General features: G+C 51.8%; 1 protein-coding gene across 1 annotated transcript in view; it reads right to left on the bottom strand.

The window, feature by feature from the left end:
* The window catches only part of SRCAP (Snf2 related CREBBP activator protein), a 98,268-nt gene that overhangs the window by 33,116 nt on the left and 45,739 nt on the right, over nt 1–19,413 (bottom strand). Inside the window, exons 20-26 of the mRNA XM_085593503.1 lie at nt 19,226–19,412; nt 16,315–16,484; nt 15,085–15,488; nt 12,463–12,627; nt 6,305–6,667; nt 4,173–4,352; nt 2,116–2,292 (exon numbers count right to left, since the gene is read on the bottom strand). Of these exons, the coding sequence (XP_085449629.1) occupies nt 2,116–2,292; nt 4,173–4,352; nt 6,305–6,667; nt 12,463–12,627; nt 15,085–15,488; nt 16,315–16,484; nt 19,226–19,412 (1,646 nt within the window). The remainder of the gene's footprint in view (nt 1–2,115; nt 2,293–4,172; nt 4,353–6,304; nt 6,668–12,462; nt 12,628–15,084; nt 15,489–16,314; nt 16,485–19,225; nt 19,413) is intronic.

The raw sequence follows: 19,413 nt of genomic DNA, 5'->3' as shown, positions 1-19,413 counted from the left end.
AATTTTGGGGAAATTTGGGAATTTTGGGGGGAATTTTGGGGAAATTTGGGGGATTTTGGGGGAAAATTTGGGGAAAATTTGGGAATTTTGGGGAAATTTGGGGGATTTTGGGGGAATTTGGGAATTTTGGGGGGTATCATGGGTGGGGGAGGGGAAATTTGGGGGGTTTGGGTCAGAATTTTGGGGATTTTGGGGAATTTTGGGGATTTTGGGGAATTTTGGGGGGTCCCAAGTGTGGGGGAGGGGAAATTTGGGGGATTTTGGGGGGAAATTTGGGGATTTTGGGGCAGAATTTGGGGAATTTTAGGAGATTTTGGTGATATTTGGGAGGATTTTGGGGCCAATTTGGGGGAATTTTTGGGGTCAATTTTGGGGCCATTTTTGGGGCCATTTTGGGGCATTTTTGGGGCCATTTTGGTACCATTTTTTGGGTCACTTTTGGGGCCATTTTGGGGCCATTTTTTGGGTCAATTTGGGTCTATTTTGGGCCATTTTTGTCAATTTTTGGGTCCATTTGGGGCCGTTTTTTGGGTCCATTTGGGGGCATTTTTTGAGGACAATTTGGACATTTTAGGGGCATTTTTGCAGCCATTTTGGGGAATTTTTGTGGCCATTTTTAGGCCATTTTTGGGTCCATTTGGGCCTGTTTTTTGGGTCCATTTGGGGCCGTTTTTTGAGGACAATTTGGACATTTTTGCGACCATTTTTAGGCCATTTTGGGGACATTTTTTGGGTCCATTTGGGGCTGTTTTTTGGCCATTTTGTGCCCATTTTTAGACCATTTTTGGAGCCATTTTGGGGCCATTTTTAGGTCCATTTGGGGCCATTTTTCGGGGGAATTTGGGGCCGTTTTTGGGCCATTTTGAGGCCATTTTTGGGTCCATCTGGGGCCGTTTTTTGAGGACAATTTGGACATTTTTGTGGCCATTTTTGGGCCCATTTCGGAATATTTTTGGGTCCATCTGGGGCTGTTTTTTAGCCATTTTTAGGCCATTTTTGAGTCCATTTGGGGATGTTTTTTGGGGCCGTTTTTTGGGGGAATTTGGGGCCGTTTTTTGGCCATTTTGTGGCCATTTTTAAGCCATTTTTGGGTCCATTTGGGGATGTTTTTTGGGTCCATTTGGGTTCATTTTTGGGCATTTTTGGAGCCACTTTGTGCCCATTTTTAGGCCCATTTGGGGCCATTTTTTGGGTCCATCTGGGGCCGTTTTTTGAGAATAATTTGGACATTTTTGCGACCATTTTTAGGCCATTTTGGGGACATTTTTTGGGTCCATTTGGGGCCGTTTTTTGGCCATTTTGTGCCCATTTTTAGACCATTTTTGGGTCCATTTGGGGCCGTTTTTTGGGTCCATTTGAGGCTGTTTTTTGGCCATTTTGTGCCCATTTTTAGGCCATTTTTGGGTCAATTTGGGGACAGTTTTGGGTCCATTTGGGCTATTTTTTGGGTCCACTTGGGGCTGTTTTTTGAGGACAATTTGGACATTTTTGTGGCCATTTTTGGGTCCATTTGGGAATATTTTTGGGTCCATCTGGGGCTGTTTTTTAGCCATTTTTAGGCCATTTTTGGGTCCATCTGGGGCTGTTTTTTAGCCATTTTTAGGCCATTTTTGAGTCCATTTGGGGATGTTTTTTGGGGCCGTTTTTCGGGGGAATTTGGGGCTGTTTCTTGGCCATTTTGCGGCCATTTTTAAGCCATTTCTGGGCCCATTTGGGGACGTTTTTTGGGTCCATTTGGATCCATTTTTAGGCCATTTTTGGAGCCACTTTGGGGCCATTTCTGGGTCCATTTGGGGCCGTTTTTTGGCCATTTTGAGGCCATTTTTGGGTCCATTTCGGGACAGTTTTGGGTCCATTTTAGGCCATTTTTGGATCCATTTTAGGCCATTTTTGGGTCCATTTGGGAATATTTTTGGGTCCATTTGGGGCTGTTTTTTTTAACCATTTTTAGGCCATTTTTGGGTCCATTTTAGGCCATTTCTGGGTCCATTTTAGGCCATTTTTGGGTCCACCTGGGGCCGTTTTTTGAGGACAATTTGGCCATTTTTGTGGCCATTTTTGGGCCGTTTTGGGGCCATTTTTTGGGGCAATTTCGGGCTTTTTTGGGTCACTCACCCGTCTCCGGCGCGGCGGCCCCGGGCGGGGGCGGGGGAGGGGCGGCGGGCAGCACCCGCAACAGGGGGGGGCGGGGCTGGGGGGAGGGGCCGGGGGGTGGGGGAGGGGCGGGGGGCGGCCCCTGGCGCACCACGATCTTCACCACCCCTCCCCCGCTGTTCACCAGCGGCGCCGGCACTGCGGGGAGGGGGAGAAGGGGGCTCAGGGACCCCGAAATCGCCCCAAGATCGCCCCGAAAATCACCCCAAAATCACCCCAAAATCGCCCCGAAAACAGCCCAAATACACCCCGAAATCACCCCGAAATCGCCCCGAAATCGCCCCCAAAATCACCCCGAAATCGCCCCAAAATCACCCCAAATACACTCCAAAATCGCCCCAAAATCACCCCGAAATCACCCCAAAATCACCCCAAAATCGCCCTGAAAACAGCCCAAATACACCCCGAAATCACTCCAAAATCACCCCAAAATCACCCCAAAATCACCCCGAAATTACCCCAAAAAAGCGCCCCAAAATTGCCCCCGAAATTGCCCCGAAAACAGCCCAAATACACCCCGAAATCACCCCCAAATCACCCCAAAATTGCCCCGAAAACAGCCCAAATGCACCCCGAAATCGCCCCCAAATCGCCCCAAAATTGCCCCCAAATACACCCCGAAATCGCCCTGAAATCGCCCCAAAATCAGCCTGAAATTGTCCCAAAATCGCCCCAAAATCAGCCCCGAAATCGCCCCAAAATCACCCCGAAAACAGCCCAAATACACCCTGAAATTACCCTGAAATCAGTCCCAAATACACCCCAAAATTACCCAAAATCACCCCAAAATACACCCCGAAATTACCCAAACTCAGTCCCAAATACACCCCGAAATCGCCCCAAAATCGCCCCAAAAATCACCACAAATACACCCCAAAATTATTCTTAAATCACCCCAAAAACACTGGAAAATTATCCCAAAATCACCCCAAAATCGCCCCAAAATCACCCGAAAACCACCCCAAAAAATACCCCAAAACCACCCCAAAATTATCCAAAAAAATACCCCAAAACCACCCCAAAACCATCTCAAAATCACCCCAAAATTACCCAAAATCGCCCCAAAATTACCCAAAATCACCCCAAAATTACCCAAAAAATACCCCAAAACCATCTCAAAATTACCCCGAAATTACCCAAAATCGCCCCAAAATTACCCCAAATATCCAAATTCTCCCCAGAGGAACCTTAAAACCGCCCGAAACCTCCCTGTGCCAGCCCCGCCCAGGTGTGCCAGCCCCGCCCAGGTGTGCCCAGGTGTGCCAGCTGTGCCCAGGTGTGCCAGCTGTGCCCAGGTGTGCCCAGGTGTGCCAGCTGTGCCCAGGTGTGCCAGCTGTGCCCAGGTGTGCCCAGGTGAGCTCCCAGCTCTGCCCAGGTGTCTCCAGGTGTGCCCAGGTGAGCCCAGGTATATTTAACCCTGCTCAGCTGTGCCCAGGTGTGCCCAGGTGTGCCCAGGTGAGCTCCAAGCTGAGCTCAGGTGTGCCCAGGTGCCCCCAGCTGTGCCCAGGTGAGTGCCCAGGTGTGCCCAGGTGCCCCCAGGTGTGCCCAGGTGTATCTCAGGTGAGTGCCCAGGTGCCCCCAGGTGCCCCCAGGTCTATCTCAGGTGTCCCCAGGTGTGCCCAGGTGCCCCCAGGTGAGTGCCCAGGTGCCCCCAGGTCTATCTCAGGTGTATCTCAGGTGCCCCCAGGTGTGCCCAGGTGTGCCCAGGTGTGCCCAGGTGAGTGCCCAGGTGCCCCCAGGTCTATCTCAGGTGTATCTCAGGTGCCCCCAGGTGAGTGCCCAGGTGTGCCCAGGTGTGCCCAGGTGAGTGCCCAGGTGCCCCCAGGTGTGTCTAATCCCCCTCGGGTGTGCCCAGGTGCCCCCAGGTGAGTGCCCAGGTGTGTCTAAACCCCCCCAGGTGCCCCCAGGTGTATCTCAGGTGCCCCCAGGTGCCCCCAGGTGAGTGCCCAGGTGCGCCCAGGTGAGTGCCCAGGTGTGTCTAACCCCCCCAGGTGCCCCCAGGTGCGCCCCGCCCTCACCTTGCGCCGCCGCCAGGGGGAGCCCCATTCCCGCGGGGGGCGGGGCCGGGGGCGTGGCCAGCGCGGCCGAGGCCCCGCCCCCCGGCGCCGCGGGGCCGCCCAGGGGCGCCAGCAGGGCCAGCTGGGTGGGCGGGGCCAGCAGGTGCTGCCCCCCCGCGGCCACCAGGTGCACCACGTGACCTGCGGGGGGTCAGCGCGGGGTCACGACGCATTCCCAAAAAACCCCTCCCCGAAATTCCCACATTTTCCCCGTTTTTTTCCCCGTTACCCCCTTTTTCTCCCCAATTTTTTGTGATTTTTTTTCCCTTTTTTCCCCCCGTTTTCTTCCCGAATTCCTCCCCGGAATTCCCCCCAAAATCCGAAAAATCCCAAAAAATTCCCCCCAAAATTCCCCCCAAAAATTGCTCCCAAAATTCCTCCCAAAATTCCCAAATTTTCCCATTTTTCCCCAATTTCCCCCCCTTTTCCCCCAATTTTTTTGCAATTTTTTTCCCATTTTCATCCCCCGTTTTCTTCCCAAATTTCCCCCCAAAATTCCCCATTTTCCCCAAAAATTCCCCTCAAAATCCCAAAAGATCCCCAAAATACCTCCCAAAATTCCCCAAAATTCCTTCCAAAATTCCCAAAAAATCCCTGAAATTGCCCCCAAAATTCCCAAAAATTCTTCCCAAAACTCCCCTCCAAATTCCCCAAAATTCCCCAAAATTCCTCCCAAAATTCCCAAAAATTCTTCCCAAAATTTCTCCCAAAATTCCCCCCAACATTCCACAAAAATTCCTCCCAAAATTCCCGAAATTCCCAAATTTTCCCATTTTTCCCCATGTTTTTCCCTCTTTTTTACCCAATTTTTTGCGATTTTTCCCATTTTTTCCCACCCCGTTTTGTTCCCGAATTCCTCCCCAAAATTCCGCCCAAAATCCGGAAAATCCCCAAACATTCTTCCCAAATTTCCTCCCAAAATTCCCCATTTTCCCCAAAAATTCCCCTCAAAATCCCAAAAGATCCCCAAAATTGCCCCCAAAATTCCTCCGAAAATTCCCAAAAATTCCTCCCAAAATTCCCCTCCAAATTCCCCCCAAATCCCCAAATTTCCCCCCAAAATCCCCAATTATTTTCCCAAATTCTCCCCAAAATTCCCCCAAAAATCCCCAAATTTCCCTCCAAATTCCCAAATTTCCCCAAAATTACCCCAAAAATCCCCAAATTTCCCCCCAAACCCCCAAATTTCCCCCCCAAATCCCCAATTTTTTCCCAAAATCCCCCGAATTTTCTCCCCAAACCCCCCATTTGCCCCCAAATTCCCAAAATCCCCAAATTTTCCCCCAAATTCCCAAATTTTCCCCCAAATTCCCAAATTTCCCCCCAAATTTCCCCCCAAAAGCCTCAATTTTTTCCCAAAATCCCCGAATTTCCCCCCAAACCCCCAAATTTCCCCAAATCCCCAAATTTCCCCCAAATTCCACAAAATCCCCGAATTCCCCGAAATCCCCAAATTTCCCCAAATCCCCAAATTTCCCCCAAATTCCATAAAATCCCCAAATTTCCCCCCAAAACCCCAAATTCCCCAAAATCCCCAAATTCCCCGAAATCCCCAAATTTCCCCAAATCCCCAAATTTCCCCAAATCCGGGAATTCCCTCCAAATTTCCCCCGAAATTTCCCCCCAAATTTCCCCAAATTCCCCAAATTCCACAAATTTCCCGCATTTCCCCCAAATTCCCCAAAATCCCCAAATTCCCCCCAAATTCCCCAAATTTCCCCAAATTCCCCAAATCCCCAAATCCCCCAAATTCCCCAAATCCGCCAAAATTCCCAAATCCCCCAAAACCCCCAATTTTCCCCAAAACCCCCAAATTTCCCCAAATCCCCAAATTCCCCAAATCCCCCAATTTTCCCCAAATCCCCCAAATCCCCCAAATTCCCCCAAATCCCCAAATTCCCCAAATTCCCCAATTTTCCCCAAATCCCCCAAATCCCCAAATCCCCAAATTCCCCAAATTCCCCCTGAAATCCCCCAAATTCCCCCAAATTCCCCAAATCCCCAATTTTCCCCAAATCCCCAAATCCCCCCAAACCCCCAAATTTCCCCAAATTTCCCCAAATTTCCCCCATTTCCCCCCATCCGCCACTCACGTGCCAGCCCCCGGCCGGGGGGCGGGGCCAGCGCCAGCTGCCGCAGCGCGGGGGCGGGGCTTAGGCCGGAAGGGGCGTGGCTTAACCCGGAAGTGGCCTGTCCCACCCCGGAAGGGGCGTGGCCAATCCCGGCCGGGCTGACGATGGAGGGGGCGTGGCTTAGCGCGGAGGGGGCGGGGCTTAGCGTCACTTTCCCGCCCTGCAGCTGCAGCGTCAGAGGGGGCGGGGCCGGCGCGGGGGGCGGGGCCTGGCCCGGCGGGGGGAGGGGCCCCGCGGGTTTGGCCACGCCCCCTCCGGCCGCGGTGGGGGAGGGGCGGGGCGGGGCCAGGGCCGCCAGCTGGCCCAGGCTGACCACTTCGCCGGCTGGAAAAAGAGGAAAAAACGGGAAAAAACAGGGAAATTTGGGGGTTTGGGGAGCCCAAAATGGCGTCCCGGGGGTGGGGGAGGGGGTGGGTATACAAATTGTGCGGTGGGTATGCAAATTAAGGCGGTTAAAGGGGGGTTTTGGGAGATTTTAGGGGTATTTTGGAGGGAAAATGGGAATTTGGGGATTTCAAAATGGCGCCCAGGGGGTGGGTGTAGGGATGGGTATGCAAATTATGTGGTGGGTATGCAAATTAGGGTGATTAAAGGGGGTTTGGGGACAAAATTAGGGGGATTTGGGAGGAAAAACGGGAATTTGGGGATTCCAAAATGGCGCCCTGGGGGTGGGGGAGGGGGTGGGTATGCAAATTGTGTGGTGGTTATGCAAATTAGGGCGGTAAAAGGGGGTTTGGGGACAAAATTAGGGGGATTTTGGGAGGAAAAATGGGAATTTGGGGTTTCAAAATGGCGCCGAGGGGGTGGGTATGCAAATTGTACAATGGGTATGCAAATTAGGGTGATTAAAGGGGGTTTTGGGAGATTTTAGGGGGATTTTGGAGGGAAAATGGGAATTTGGGGATTTCAAAATGGCGCCCTGGGGGTGGGGCAGGGGATGGGTATGCAAATTATGTGGTGGTTATGCAAATTAGGGGTTAATTAGGGAGATTAGAGGGAAGTTTGGGAGGTTTTAAGGGGAATTTTGGGAGGATTTGTGCGGAAAAATGGGAATTTGGGGATTCCAAAATGGCGCCCAGGGGGTGGGGGAGGGGGTAATTATGCAAATTGTGCGGTGGGTATGCAAATTAGGGCGGTTAAAGGGGGTTTTTGGGAGGTTTTAGGGGGATTTGGGAGGAAAAACAGGAATTTGGGGTTTCAAAATGGCGCCCTGGGGGTGGGGGTAGAGATGAGTATGCAAATTATGTGGTGGTTATGCAAATTAGGGTGATTAAAGGGGGTTTTGGGGAGATTTTAGGGGGATTTTGGAGGGAAAATGAAAATTTGGGGATTTCAAAATGGGGCCCGGGGGGTGGGGGAGGGGGTGGGTATGCAAATTGTGCGGTGGGTATGCAAATTAAGGCGGTTAAAGGGGGTTTTTGGGAGATTTTAGGGGGATTTGGGAGGAAAAACGAGAATTTGGGGATTCCAAAATGGCGCCCAGGGGGTGGGTGTAGGGATGGGTATGCAAATTATGTGGTGGGTATGCAAATTAGGGTGATTAAAGGGGGTTTGGGGACAAAATTAGGGGGATTTTGGGAGGAAAAATGGGAATTTGGGGTTTCAAAATGGCGCCGAGGGGGTGGGTATGCAAATTGTACAATGGGTATGCAAATTAGGGCGGTTAAAGGGGATTTTGGGGAGATTTTAGGGGGATTTGGGAGGGAAAATGGAAATTTCGGGTTTCAAAATGGCGTCCTTGGGGTGGGAGAGGGGGTGGGTATGCAAATTATGTGGTGGGTATGCAAATGAGGGTCGTTAAAGGGGATTTTGGGGAGGTTTTAGGGGGATTTTGGAGGGAAAATGTAAATTTGGAGTTTCAAAATGGCGTCCCAGGGGTGGGGGGAGGGGGTGGGTATGCAAATTATGTAGTAATTATGCAAATTAAGGGATAATTTGGGATATTAGAGAGGATTTTGGGAGGTTTTAAAGGGATTTTGGGAGGAAAAACGGGAATTTGGGGATTCCAAAATGGCGTCCTGGGGGTGGGTATGCAAATTATGTGGTGGTTATGCAAATTAGCAGCTAATTAGGGAAATTAGAGCGGGTTTTGGGAGATTTCGGGGGGTTTTAGGGTTTGAAGGAATTTTGAGGAAATTCGGAGCAATTTTGGGGAAATTTTCAGAGCGGATTTTAGGAGTAGAAAGTTTTAAATAACACTCATGCAAATGAGATGCAAATGAGCACAAAAGGAAGGTTTAGGGAAGGGTTTTGAAAGGATTTGGGGGAATTTTGAGGAAATTTGGGAAAATTTTAAGGAAAAATTTGAGAATATTTTTTTTTAAGGACCAGAAATTTTCAAATAGCAGTCATGCAAATGAGATGTAAATGAGATGCAAATGAGACAAAAGCAAGACTTCCAGTGGAAAATTTTGAGACAATCTGGGGGAATTTGGAGGAATTTTAACGAAATTTGGAGAAATTTTGGGGAAAACTCCCGGGAATCGTTTCAAGGAGGGGAAAAGCTTGGAGGGCGTGGTCATGCAAATGAGATGCAAATGAGATGCAAATGAGCACAAAAGGAAGGTTTGGGGAAGGGTTTCGAGAGGATTTGGGGAAATTTTGACGAAATTTGGAGCAGCTTTAACGAAAATTTTCAAAATGGTTTTTGAGGACTAGAAAGCTTCAAATAGCACTCATGCAAATGAGATGCAAATGAGATGCAAATGAGACTAAAGCAATCCTTCCAGTGGAAAATTTTGAGACAATCTGGGGGAATTTGGAGGAATTTTAACGAAATTTGGAGAAATTTTGGGGAAAACTCCCGGGAACCGCTTCAAGGAGGGGAAAAGCTTTGAGAGCGTGATCATGCAAATGAGATGCAAATGAGCACAAAAGGAAGGTTTGGGGAAGGGTTTTGAGAGGATTTGGGGAAATTTTGAGAAAATTTGGAGCAATTTTGGGGAAATTTACAAAATGGTTTTTAAGGACTAGAAAGTTTTAAATGGCACTCATGTAAATGAGATGCAAATCATATGCAAATGAGACAAAAGCAATCCTTCCAGTGGAAAATTTTGAGACAATCTGGGGGAATTTGGAGGAATTTTAACGAAATTTGGAGAAATTTTGGAGGGAAACTCCCGGGAATCGCTTCGAGGAGGGGGAAAGCTTTGAGGGCGCGGTCATGCAAATGAGATGCAAATGAGACAAAAGCAAGACTTTCAGTGGAAAATTTTGAGAAAATTCGGGGAAATTTGGAGGGAATTTGGGGGAATTTTAACAAAATTTGGAGAAATTTTGGGGGGAAACTCCCGGGAACCGCTTCGAGGAGGGGAAAAGCTTTGAGGGCGCGGTCATGCAAATGAGATGCAAATGAAATTCAAATGAGCACAAAAGGAAGGTTTGGGGAAGGGTTTTGAGAGGATTTGGGGAAATTTTGAGAAAATTTGGAGCAATTTTGGGAAAATTTTCAAAATGGTTTTTAAGGACTGGAAAGTTTTAAATGGCACTCATGCAAATGAGATGCAAATCACATGCAAATGAGACAAAAGCAAGACTTTCAGTGGAATATTTTGAGACAATCTAGGGGAATTTGGAGGAATTTTAATGAAATTTGGAGAAATTTTGGGGGGAAACTCCCGGGAACCGCTTTGAGGAGGGGAAAAGCTTGGAGGGCGCGGTCATGCAAATGAGATGCAAATGAGATGCAAATGAGCACAAAAGGAAGGGTTCAGGGGAAGGGTTTTGAGAGGATTTGGGGGAATTTTGAGGAAATTTGGAGCAATTTTGGGGAAATTTTCAGAACGGTTTTTAGGACTAGAAAGGTTCAAATAGCAGTCATGCAAATGAGATGCAAATGAGATGCAAATGAGCACAAAAGGAAGGGTTTGGGGAAGGGTTTTGAGAGGATTTGGGGGAATTTTGACGAAATTTGGAGCAGCTTTAACGAAAATTTTCAAAATGGTTTTTTAGGACTAGAAAGCTTCAAATAGCACTCATGCAAATGAGATGCAAATCACATGCAAATGAGACAAAAAGCAAGACTTTCAGTGGAAAATTTTGAGAAAATTCGGGAGAATTTGGAGGGAATTTGGGGGAATTTTAACAAAATTTGGAGAAATTTTGGGGAAAATCCCGGGAACCGTTTCGAGGAGGGGAAAAGCTTTGAGGGCACGGTCATGCAAATGAGATGCAAATGAGCACAAAACGAAGGTTTGGGGAAGGGTTTTGAGAGGATTTGGGGGAATTTTGAGGAAATTTGAAGAAATTTTGGGGAAATTTTCAGAACAGGTTTTAAGATTAGAAAGGTTCAAATTGTACTCGTGCAAATGAGATGCAAATGAGATGCAAATGAGCACAAAAGGAAGGTTTGGGGAAGGGTTTTGAGAGGATTTGTGAGAATTTTGAGGAAATTTGGAGAAATTTTAAGGAAAATTTAGAGAATGGGTTTTTTAAGAACTAGAAAGCGTCAAATAATACTCATGCAAATGAGATGCAAATGAGATGCAAATCATATGCAAATGAGACTAAAGCAATCTTTCCAGTGGAAAATTTTTAGTAAATCTGGGGGAATTTGGAGGAATTTTAACGAAATTTGGAGAAATTTTGGGGGAAACTCCCGGGAACCGCTTCGAGGAGGGGAAAAGCTTTGAGGGCACGGTCATGCAAATGAGATGCAAATGAGCACAAAAGGAAGGTTTGGGGAAGGGTTTTGAGCGGATTTGTGAGAATTTTGAGGAAATTTGGAGAAATTTTAAGGAAAATTTAGAGAATGGGTTTTTTAAGAACTAGAAAGTTTCAAATAATACTCATGCAAATGAGTTGCAAATGAGATGCAAATCATATGCAAATGAGACTAAAGCAATCTTTCCAGTGGAAAATTTTTAGTAAATCTGGGGGAATTCGGAGGAATTTTAACGAAATTTGGAGAAATTTTGGGGAAAACTCCCGGGAACCGCTTCGAGGAGGGGAAAAGCTTGGAGGGCGCGGTCATGCAAATGAGATGCAAATGAGCAGAGGGGGAAGGGTTCGGGGGAAGGGTTTTGAGAGGATTTGGGGGAATTTTGAGGAAATTTGGAGGAATTTTTCAGAACGGTTTTTAGGACTAGAAAGGTTCAAATTGTACTCGTGCAAATGAGATGCAAATGAGATGCAAATGAGATGCAAATGAGCACAAAAGGAAGGTTTGGGGAAGGGTTTTGAGAGGATTTGGGGGAATTTTGACGAAATTTGGAGCAGCTTTAACGAAAATTTTCAAAATGCTTTTTTAGGACTAGAAAGCTTCAAATAGCACTCATGCAAATGAGATGCAAATCATATGCAAATGAGACAAAAGCAAGACTTTCAGTGGAAAATTTTGAGAAAATTTGGGGGAATTTGGAGGGAATTTTAACGAAATTTGGAGAAATTTTGGGGGGAAACTCCCGGGAATCGTTTCAAGGAGGGGAAAAGCTTTGAGGGCGCTGTCATGCAAATGAGATGCAAATGAGATGCATATGAGCAGAGGGGGAAGGGTTCGGGGGAAGGGTTTTGAGAGGATTTGGAGAAATTTTGAGAAAATTTGGAGCAATTTTGGGGAAATTTTCAAAATGGTTTTTAAGGACTGGAAAGTTTTAAATGGCACTCATGCAAATGAGATGCAAATCATATGCAAATGAGACAAAGCCAAGACTTTCAGTGGAAAATTTTGAGACAATCTGGGGGAATTTGGAGGAATTTTAACGAAATTTGGAGAAATTTTGGGGGAAAACTCCCGGGAACCGCTTCGAGGAGGGGAAAAGCTTTGAGGGCGCAGTCATGCAAATGAGATGCAAATGAGAACAAAACAAACCTTCCATTGCAAAATTCTAAGGGAGTCTGGGGGAATTTTAACGAAATTTGGGGAAATTTTGGGGGGAAAACCCCCGGGAACCGCTTCGTGGAAGGGAAAAGCTTTGAGGGCGCGGTCATGCAAATGAGATGCAAATGCCATGCAAATGAGAACAAACCTTCCATTGCAAAATTCTAAAGGGAATCTGGGGGAATTTTAACAAAATTTGGAGAAATTTTGGGGGAAAACTCCCGGGAATCGTTTTAAGGAAGGGAAAAGCTTTGAGGGCGCGGTCATGCAAATGAGATGCAAATGAGGGGGCGTGGCTTACAGGGCAGGCGGGCCTGCATGTCCGGGGCCAGCAGCAGCCGCTGGGGCAGCGCGAAGGCGGCGACGGGCGGGGCCGGCGCTGGCCCCGCCCCCTTCCCCAAATTTGGGGTGGGCGTGGCCGGGGGGGCGGGGCCTCCCGCCGGGGTGGGCGTGGCCAGGGCGGCGGCTGGCGGGAAATCGGGTTAGGCCACGCCCCCCTCATTTGCATACGGCCAGCTCCACCCACCCAGCCCCACCCCATTACTTTTAAGGCCCCGACACTGATTAAATGTATTAAGCTCCGCCCCTGCCTAATTAAGACCCATCCTAATTAAGCCCCAGCAATTAACCCGCCCCTAATTAACCCCACCGCAATTAACCCCACCCCTAATTAAGCCCTACCCCCAATTAACCCCACCACAATTATCCCCACCCCTAATTAACTCGCAATCAAGCCCCACCCATAATTAACCCCACCCGTTAACCCCACCCCCAATTAACCCCACTCCCAATTAACCCCACCCCTAATTAACCCCACCCACTCAAGCCCCACCCCCAATTAGCCCCAGCCACTCAAGTCCCACCCCTAATTAACCCACCCCAATTAATTAAATTACCCCAATTAACCCCACCCCCAATTAACTGTCAATCAAGCCCCACCCTTAATTAACTCCACTACTAATTATCCCCTCTCTAATTAACCCCACCCCCATTATCCCCACCCCCAATTAACCCCACTCTAATTACCCCCACCCCCAATTAATTAACCCTACCCAATCAAGCCCACCCCTAATTAACCCCACTCCCAATTAACCTTACCCCAATTAACCCCAACCCCATTAACCCCACCCGTAATTACCCCCACCGCCAATTAATTAACCCCACCCCCATTAACCCCACCCTAATTATCCCCACCCCCAATTAACCCCACCCCCATTATCCGTACCCCCAATTAATTAACCCACCCCTAATTAACCCGACCCCCATTAACTCCACCCCTAATTAACTTCAGCCAAATTATCACCACTCCCAATTAATTAACCCCACCCCCATTAACCCCACGCCCAATTAACCCCGCCCCTAATTAACCCCACCCTAATTAACCCACCCAAACAAACCCCACCACTAATTAACCCCACCCAATTAATCCCATGCCCAATTAATTAACCCCACCACCATTATGCCCACCCCCAATTAACCCCACTCTAATTATCCCCACCCCCAATTAATTAACCCCACCCCCATTAACTTCACCCCTAATTAATTCCATGCCCAATTAATCCCACCCCCATTAACCCCACCCCAATTAACCCCACTCTAATTATCCCCACCCCCAATTAATTAACCCCACCCCTAATTAACCCCACTCCAATTAACCCCACTCCAATTAACCCCACCCCCAATTAACCCCACCTCAATTATCCCCACCCCCCCTTTATCCCACCCCCATTAACTCCACCCCTAATTAATCCCATGCCTAATTAATTAACCCCAAACCTAATTAACCCCACTCCAATTAACCCCACCCCAATTAACCCCACCCCCAATTATCCCCCACCCCAATTAACCCCACTCTAATTATACCCACCCCCAACTAATTAACCCCACCCCCATTAACTCCACCCCTAATTAATCCCATGCCCAATTAATTAACCCCACCCCAATTAATTACCCCACCCCTAATTAGCCCCACCCAAATTAACCCCACTCTAATTATCCCCACCCCAATTAACCCCAGCCCCAATTATCCCCACCCCAATTAATTATCCCCACCCCAATTAATTACCCCACCCCCAATTAACTAACCCTACCACCATTATGCCCACCCCAAATTAACCCCACTCTAATTATCCCCACCCCCCATTAAACCCACCCCAATTAATCCCATGCCCAATTAATTAACCCCACCCCCATTAACCCCTCCCCTTATTAACCCCACCCTAATTAACCCACCCAAACTTACCCCACCTCTAATTAACTCCACCCCTACTTACCCCCCCAATTAATCCCACCCCCATTATCCCCACCCCCAATTAACCCCGCTCTAATTATCCCCACCCCCAATTAATTAACCCCACCCCCCATTAGCCCCACACAAATTAACACCACTCTAATTAACCCACCCCAATTAATTAACCCCACTCCCTATTAACCCCATTCCTAATTAACCCCACCCCTAATTAATCCCATGCCCAATTAATTAACCCCACCACCATTATGCCCACCCCCAATTAATCCCATGCCTAATTAATTAACCCCACCCCAATTAACCCCACCCCTAATTAGCCCCACCCAAATTAACCCCACTCTAATTATCCCCACCCCAATTAACCCCAGCCCCAATTATCCCCACCCCAATTAATTATCCCCACCCCAATTAATTACCCCACCCCCAATTAACTAACCCTACCACCATTATCCCCACCCCCAATTAACCCCACCCCAATTAACCCCAACCCCAATTAACCCCACCCCAATTAACCCCACTCTAATTATCCCCAACCCAATTAATTAATCCCACCCCCATTATCCCCAACCCAATTAACCCCACTCTAATTACCCCGCCCCAATTAATGACCCCACCCCAATTAACTCCCCCACCCCAATTAACTCCCCCAGCCCCGCTCATGGCCCCGCCCCTCACCGTGATTGGCCGCCGCGGGGGGCGTGGCCAGCAGCGTGGGCGGGGCCAGCGCCAGCCCCAGGTTCAGCCCCGCCCCCTGTGACGTCACCAAGGGGGCGGGGCCGGCGGGCGGGGCCTGGGCGGGGCCCAGCGCCACGAGGGGCGGGGCCACCAGCAGGGGGGCGTGGCCTGGGGCGGAGGGGGCGTGGCCACCCGAGACGGGGGCGGGGCTTTGCGCAGAGGGGGCGTGGCCTGGAGCCAATGGGGCGCTGCCTGGAGCGGAGGGGGCGTGGCTTGAGGCGGAGGGGGCGTGGCTCGGGGCGGAGGGGGCGGGGCCATGCGAGGCCACGCCCCCGGGGGCGGGGCGGGGGGCGGGGAGCAGCAGCACCGCCCGAGGCTCTGCCCGCGGCGCCGGCTGCAGCATCCTGCGGGGAGGGGGCGGGGTCAGCGCGGGGCGTGGCCAGGTGTGCCCAGGTGTGCCCCAAGCCCGCCCAGGTGTGCCCAGGTGTGCCCAGAACCCACCCAGGTGTGCACAGGTGTGCCCAGGTGTGCCCAGAACCCACCCAGGTGTGCCCAGGTGTGCCCAGGTGTGCCCAAAACCCGCCCAGGTGTGCACAGGTGTGCCCAGGTGTGCCCAAAACCCACCCAGGTGTGCCCAGGTGTGCCCAGGTGTGCCCAGAACCCACCCAGGTGTGCACAGGTGTGCCCAGGTGTGCCCAGGTGTGCCCAAAACCCGCCCAGGTGTGCACAGGTGTGCCCAAAACCTGCCCAGGTGTGCCCAAAACCCACCCAGGTGTGCCCCAGGTGTGCCCAGGTGTGCCCAAAACCTGCCCAGGTGTGCCCCAGGGTTGCCGAAAACCCGCCCAGGTGTGCCCCAGGTGTGCCCAGGTGTGCCCAAAACCTGCCCAGGTGTGCCCAAAACCCACCCAGGTGTGCCCCAGGTGTGCCCAGAACCCGCCCAGGTGTGCCCAGGTATGCACAGGTGTGCCCAGGTGTGCCCAAAACCCGCCCAGGTGTGCCCCAGGTGTGCCCCAGGTGTGCCCAAAACCCGCCCAGGTGTGCCCAGGTGTGCCCAGGTGTACCCAACCCCCCAGGTGAGTGCCCAGGTGTGCCCAACCCCCCCAGGTGAGTGCCCAGGTGTACCCAAATCCCCAGGTGAGTGCCTAGGTACCCCCAGGTGAGTGCCCAGGTGCACCCAAACCCCCCAGGTGCGTGCCCAGGTGTGCCCAGGTGTGCCCAGGTGCGCCTCACCTGTTGACCTTCATGCGGACGGGCTTGGGGCGGGGCGGGGGCTCGGGGGCGGCGGCCACGTCCCACAGGAGGCGCCGCGTCAGGCGGAAGCGCGGCAGGAACCAATCGGCCGCGTAGCGGGACAGGTGAGCCTCCAGCGCCACCAGCTCGAACGGGGACAGGTCCACCTGCTGGGGATACACCTGTGACACACCTGGGACACACCTGTGACACACCTGTGTCACCTGTGACACACCTGTGCCTGTCATTGATACACCTGTGCCCACCCCCAGGCTCAGGTGAGCCTCCAGCGCCACCAGCTCGAACGGGGACAGGTCCACCTGCTGGGGGACACACCTGTGACACACCTGGGACACACCTGTGTCACACCTGAGTGACCCCTGACACACCTGTGACACACCTGTGTCACCTGTGACACACCTGTGTCACCTGTGACACACCTGTGCCCACCCCCAGGCTCAGGTGAGCCTCCAGCGCCACCAGCTCAAACGGGGACAGGTCCACCTGCTGGGGGACACACCTGTGACACACCTGGGACATACCTGGGACACACCTGTGTGACCCCTGACACACTTGTGTCACACCTGTGTCACCTGTGTCACACCTGTGTCACCTGTGTCACACCTGAGTGACCCCTGACACACCTGAGTGACCCCTGAAACACCTGTGTCACCTGTGTCACACCTGTGTCACACCTGTGTGACCCCTGACACACCTGTGTCACACCTGTGTGACCCCTGACACACCTGTGTGACCCCTGAAACACCTGTGTCACACCTGTGTCACCTGTGACACACCTGAGTGACCCCTGACACACCTGTGACACACCTGTGTCACCTGTGACACACCTGAGTGACCCCTGACACACCTGTGTCACACCTGTGTCACACCTGTGTGACCCCTGACACACCTGTGTCACCTGTGACACACCTACACCCATCCCTGGTACACCTGTGTCACCTGTCCCTGTCTCACCTGTGACACACCTGAGTGACACCTGGGTGACACCGGGCTATAACCGAACTGCCCCAGGTGTGACTGAACCTCTCCAGGTGTGTCTCACCCATCCCAGTTGTTTCTGTACCTGTCCAGGTGTGTCTGTACCTGTGTGTGCCTGTCCAGGTGTGTCTGTACCTGTGTGTGCCTGTCCAGGTGTGTCTGTACCTGTCCAGGTGTGACTGTACCTGTCCCAGGTGTGTCTCAGGTGTCTCTCACCCATCCCAGGTGTGTCTCACCCATCCCAGGTGTGTCTCACCTGTCCCAGGTGTATCCCAGGTATCTCTCACCTGTCCCAGGTGTGTCTCACCTGTCCCAGGTGTATCTCAGGTGTCTCCCACCCGTCCCAGGTGTGTCTCACCTGTCCCAGGTGTGTCTGTACCTATCCCAGGTGTATCCCAGGTGTGTCTCACCTACCCAGGTGTGTCTGTACCTGTCCAGGTGTGTCTGTACCTGTCCCAGGTGTGTCTGTACCTGTCTCAGGTGTGACTGTACCTGTGTGTACCTGTCCCAGGTGTGTCTCCCACCCACCCCAGGTGTGTCTGTACCTGTCCAGGTGTGTCTGTACCTGTGTGTACCTGTCCAGGTGTGTCTGTACCTGTGTGTACCTGTCCAGGTGTGTCTGTACCTGTCCCAGGTGTATCCCAGGTATCTCTCACCTGTCCCAGGTGTGTCTGTACCTGTGTGTACCTGTCCCAGGTGTGTCTCCCACCCACCCCAGGTGTGTCTCACCTGTCCAGGTGTGTCTCACCTGGAAGGGGTGCGGCTCCAGTGCCCGCAGCACCAGCGCGGGGGCGCCCAGGCTGAGGCCAGGTGTGACTGTACCTGTGTGTACCTGTCCCAGGTGTGTCTGTACCTGTCCAGGTGTATCTCACCCATCCTAGGTGTGTCTGTACCTGTCCCAGGTGTGTCTGTACCTGTCCCAGGTATCTCCCACCCACCCCAGGTGTGTCTGTACCTATCTCAGGTGTCTCTCACCTGTCTCCCACCCATCCCAGGTGTGTCTGTACCTGTCCCAGGTGTATCCCAGGTACCTCTCACCTGTCCCAGGTGTGTCTCCCACCCATCCCAGGTGTCTCTCACCTGTCCCAGGTGTGTCTGTACCTGTCCCAGGTATCTCTCACCTGTCCCAGGTGTATCCCAGGTATCTCTCACCTGTCCCAGGTGTGTCTCACCTGCCCAGGTGTGTCTCACCTGGAAGGGGTGCGGCTCCAGCGCCCGCAGCACCAGCGCGGGGGCGCCCAGGCTGAGGCCAGGTGTGACTGTACCTGTGTGTACCTGTCCAGGTGTGTCTGTACCTGTCCAGGTGTGTCTGTACCTGTCCCAGGTGTGTCTGTACCTATCTCAGGTGTCTCTCACCTGTCTCCCACCCATCCCAGGTGTGTCTGTACCTGTCCCAGGTGTATCCCAGGTACCTCTCACCTGTCCCAGGTGTGTCTCCCACCCACCCCAGGTATCTCTCACCTGTCCAGGTGTGTCTCCCACCCACCCCAGGTGTGTCTCACCTGTCCCAGGTATCTCTCACCTGTCCCAGGTGTGTCTGTACCTCTCCCAGGTATCTCTCACCTGTCCCAGGTGTGTCTCACCTGTCCCAGGTGTGTCTCACCTGGAAGGGGTGCGGCTCCAGCGCCCGCAGCACCAGCGCGGGGGCGCCCAGGCTGAGGCCAGGTGTGTCTGTACCTGTGTGTACCTGTCCAGGTGTGTCTGTACCTGTCCAGGTGTGTCTCCCACCCACCCCAGGTGTGTCTCACCTGCCCAGGTGTGTCTCACCTGGAAGGGGTGCGGCTCCAGCGCCCGCAGCACCAGCGCGGGGGCGCCCAGGCTGAGGCCAGGTGTGACTGTACCTGTGTGTACCTGTCCCAGGTGTGTCTCCCACCCACCCCAGGTGTGTCTCACCTGCCCAGGTGTGTCTCACCTGGAAGGGGTGCGGCTCCAGCGCCCGCAGCACCAGCGCGGGGGCGCCCAGGCTGAGGCCAGGTGTGACGAGCGGCGAGGTGACGGGGCGGGGCTCGAACAGGTCGGGGTGGTTGCACACCTTGCGCAGCTGCATCAGCACGTTGATGACGCTCATGAAGTGCCCGCTGGCCAGCGTGGCCTTGGTGC

This window comes from Lonchura striata, chromosome 16 (genome assembly GCF_050655825.1).
Source record: "Lonchura striata isolate lonStrDom1 chromosome 16, ASM5065582v1, whole genome shotgun sequence".
NCBI classification, from domain to species: Eukaryota; Metazoa; Chordata; class Aves; order Passeriformes; family Estrildidae; genus Lonchura; species Lonchura striata.
Note: the sequence above shows the minus strand (reverse complement) of the source record. Positions and strands in the feature narration are given on the sequence as shown.